We start from the raw sequence: 4020 nt of genomic DNA, 5'->3' as shown, positions 1-4020 counted from the left end.
AGAGGAGCCCAGGAGGTTACTGGGCAATGTAGTCCACCAGGCACCACGGTGTCTCTGATTGGCCGGCCCCCGGGCTCCTGCTGCGGCTCCACCCCCCACCCCCCACCCCCCAACCGCCTGGTTTCTACAGCACAGCAACGTGGTTGGTCCTCGCCCATCTGTCCTAGCTCGGCTCTGCCCCTCCCGGCATTTTTTCCGCGCTGGCTGAGATTCAAAGAAGTAGAGGTGGGAGGGAGCAATAATGAAAAAATCACCTAAAAACTGGGACAGAGGAAGAAAGCCATAGTTACGAAGGAGAACTGCAAAAGTTGCAGCAGAAAGGTTGGGAGTCCCGGCAGGTTCCTTAGCCCACAGAAAAGGAGCAAGTTCCAGGGCGGCAGGACTGTTTCACACTTCTCTGATTCTGGAAGGTGCTGGACAAAAACATGGAACTAATTTCCCCAATGGTGATTATAATCCTGGGTTGCCTTGCTCTGTTCTTACTCCTTCAGCGGAAGAATTTGCGTAGACCCCCGTGCATCAAGGGCTGGATTCCTTGGATTGGAGTTGGATTTGAGTTTGGGAAAGCCCCTCTAGAATTTATAGAGAAAGCAAGAATCAAGGTATGTGGCCGTTGTAGGCGGGGTTTCCAGAGGAGATAATGCTTTCTTTTTAAAATTCTCTTTCGTTGGCTCTCAAGTGTAGTGTTAGAACACGGGAATGGACCTGCTTGCCTCAACTAAAGGGTCTAGTCATTTCTGAATTCCTCTACTAGCAATTAGTAACCATAGTCTGTGCAAAATTTTGCGAAAGAAATGAAATACAGTGGCAGCATGCATCTACATTTTTGGAAGTAGTGATTAACTTCATCGAAGTTAAATTCTAAATGTGTATGTCTTAAACAAATGTTTTCGGTAATTGGGAAAGATAAAGTGTAATCCAATTTAAGTTTGTGAAAATGAGTAATTCGTATCCAAATCGGAGTTAACACCAGAGTGTGCAAAGTGCTTGCACAGTTGCTCCTTACAAAAGGAACAGGCACTGTATTTTTAGCTGACGTTGTTATTTGATGATGATGTGCTCCATTTTTCACTACGCCCTGAGGAGACTAGTAATCCTTCTTGTAGTAGATGTTTTTGTCTTGAAAATATCTTTTAAATGTCTGAGCACTTCAAGGAACAGAACTTTATTAATATCTTTTAAGTTTTATTCAATTTACAGTCACAAAGATTTTATGGTATTTGATTGTCTAATAAATTCATATGATATTAATCATCATTCTTATGAATTATAATACTTTCTGTGGTGACCCATTCTTCATCTGGTTAGCCCAATTTGTAGAATAAATTTATACACAGTAGTAGCATTGTTATACCACTGATCATTTACCATCAAAATCTCTGAGATTCCAATTTAGTAAAAAACTTATAGAAAATTAAGGAGAACTAAGATGAAAATAAAAATAACCCAGAATATCATACCGGAAACACTGTAAAAATTTAGTGTGTTTATATTATTTTGCTCTTTTTCCTATGCATTTACAACCTAGTGAACAACAGTGTAATACCCTTTTATGTGCTTTTAATTTTAACATATAATGTGAGTAACTTTCCTGTATCATGAAATACGTTGAATCTTCCACTTATGGCTATATTTTGTCATAGGAGGATACAAAAGTTTACTTAAATCTCAATAGTTGGATTTATAGCTTGCTGTCAACCTTCTTTTCTTTATTTCAATCAATGCTTCAGTGAACATTCTTGCATGTGTGCGTGCATGTATTGATTGTATGGTTTTACATTTTGCATTTATCTGATTGTTTACTCAGAATAAATTCCTAGGGGTAGAATTGCTGAGTCAAAGGACATGCACACTGAAATTGTTTATATGAATGTGTTACCTTTGGAAAAAGATGTAGCAGTATGCAGTTTTTATTTTCCATTGAGTGTATGGAATTGCCTAGTTTCTCATGTCCTGTGGTACACTGGATACCATAATTCTTTGCGATTTTTGCTAGTCTGATAGATGAAAAAGTATATCTCTTAAAGAAATACTCCCTTGTCTCCCACAGCCTTCCTTAGACATGATTTTGATCATTTTTAAGGAACGTTTTTTTTTTTTACAAGCTTGTATCAGAAGGTTAAATATTTGTGAGGTCTCTGTTGTCTTTCCTGACTAAACAAAACAAGTTATTGCTGGACTTGGTGGCTCATGTCTGCACTCCTAACACTTTGGGAGGCAAGGGTGGGCGGATTGCTTGAAGGAATTTGACACCAGCCTGGGAAATACAGCGAGACCTCATCTCTACAAAAACTAAATATAAAAATAAAAAATATTAACCTGGTCCAGTGGCACATGCCTGTAGTCCCAACTACTCCAGAGGCTGAGGCAGGAGGCTTGCTTGAGCTCAGGAGTTCCAGGTTGCAGTAAGCTATGATTGAGCCACTGCATTCCAGCCTGGACAACAGAGTAAGATCCTGTCTCTTAAAAAAAAAAAAAAAGAAAATGACTGCATTATTTGATTTTTTTACTACTAGAAGCTTTTAAGGTTCACTCTTGCCTCTCTTGTACCCTTAACCTGGGCAGAATGATTAAAAAAAGCTAGGGTTCTCCCATCTTTGGTGCCGAGGGATATTCAAACCACACAAACCCCAACCTTAATGTAGAAAGCCATTTTTGGATGGGCTTGAAAGACCTCCCTTATTTTCTCCAGAGAAGTCTCATTATATATGAAATAAACCTCTTCATACCCTCTTGGGGTATGTGTGTGTGTGTATGTGTGTAAATGTAATCATTGTCTTGACATCGAAAGCCTTGTAGAAGACTGAAAAGAGACAACTTTGGTGACCACAAAAAAAAACTTCCCATTATTTTAATCTTTGCATAGATTATGAATTTATATGGTTCAAAAAATTATAAATGTAAAAACTACAAGGAAAAACTCCCTCAACCTCTGTTTCCCTTCCATCCAGTTTTCACTCTTCATTCCCAACCTTGCAACAGTGTCGTTCATTTCTTATATATCCTTTCACAGTTTCTCTAACTGTATACAAGCAAATAAAATTATAGACTTTTATTTTCCACCTCATAAGCAAAATGTGTCATATTATTCACACTGTTCTTTTGCCAGTAGGTATTTACTCTTTACGTATCAGTAACATATAGAACTCCAGGCCAGGTGCGATGGCTCAAGCCTGTAATCCCAGCACTTTGGGAGGCCGAGACGGGTGGATCACAAGGTCGAGAGATCGAGACCATCCTGGTCAACATGGTGAAACCCTGTCTCTACTAAAAATACAAAAAATTAGCTGGGCACGGTGGTGCGTGCCTGTAATCCCAGCTACTCAGGAGGATGAGGCAGGAGAATTGCCTGAACCCAGGAGGCAGAGGTTGCAGTGAGCCGAGATCACACCATTGCACTCCAGCCTGGGTAACAAGAGCAAAACTCCGTCTCAAAAAAAAAAAAAAGAACTCCGAATTCTTTTCTTTGAAGATGCATGGATATGGCTATATTTATTTAATAAGTTTCCTCCTCAATAGACAGGTGGTAGTCAGATTTCTAAGATAACCTGAAATGATCCTGTATCCATTCCCTTGTGTAATCACCTCCTTTTGAGTGTCAGCAAAACCTAGTGACTCACTTCTAATGAACAGAATATGGCACAAGTGAACTGATGTTAATTCTGTGATTAGGCTTTCATTTTGATAGCAGACTCACTTGCCTTCCTAGTTTGCATTCTTTAATGACGAGAGCTGTCATTATAGAGAGGCCTACAAGGCGAGAAATAGAGGGGAGGCCCTGGCGAACCCCAGTAAAATTCAAAGGTCTTCAGTCTGATAGCCTGTGAAAAACTAAATTCTGCCACCAACCCTGTCAGCTTGGTAGTGAATACTGTTACCCCAGTTGAGCCTTGAGATGGCTTGAACCCAATCTTTAGTTACGAAATCCTATTACAACAGAAAAATACATATTGCAGGTCTGATACTTTGTACTTTATAATTGAGACAGAGGATTGTGTTCATGCTTCAAACTGCGAGGTT

The 4020-nt window shown here is 39.6% G+C and overlaps 1 protein-coding gene across 5 annotated transcripts in view; it reads left to right on the top strand.

Annotated features, from left to right (window-relative positions):
* The first annotated feature begins 282 nt into the window (after positions 1–282).
* CYP39A1 (cytochrome P450 family 39 subfamily A member 1) overlaps positions 283–4020 on the top strand; it is a 98444-nt gene continuing 94706 nt past the window's right edge. For all 5 annotated transcript variants that reach the window (XR_008480653.2, XR_008480652.2, XM_054254059.2 and 2 more), the window contains exon 1: positions 283–602. Coding sequence is in view for 3 of the 5 variants with exons in the window: in XM_054254059.2 (XP_054110034.1) it covers positions 426–602 (177 nt within the window). In the remaining 2 variants the exon portion in view is untranslated. The remainder of the gene's footprint in view (positions 603–4020) is intronic.

The sequence above is a fragment of the Callithrix jacchus genome, chromosome 4, assembly GCF_049354715.1.
Source record: "Callithrix jacchus isolate 240 chromosome 4, calJac240_pri, whole genome shotgun sequence".
Classification (NCBI taxonomy): domain Eukaryota; kingdom Metazoa; phylum Chordata; class Mammalia; order Primates; family Cebidae; genus Callithrix; species Callithrix jacchus.
This window is presented reverse-complemented; position numbering and strand designations above follow the sequence as displayed.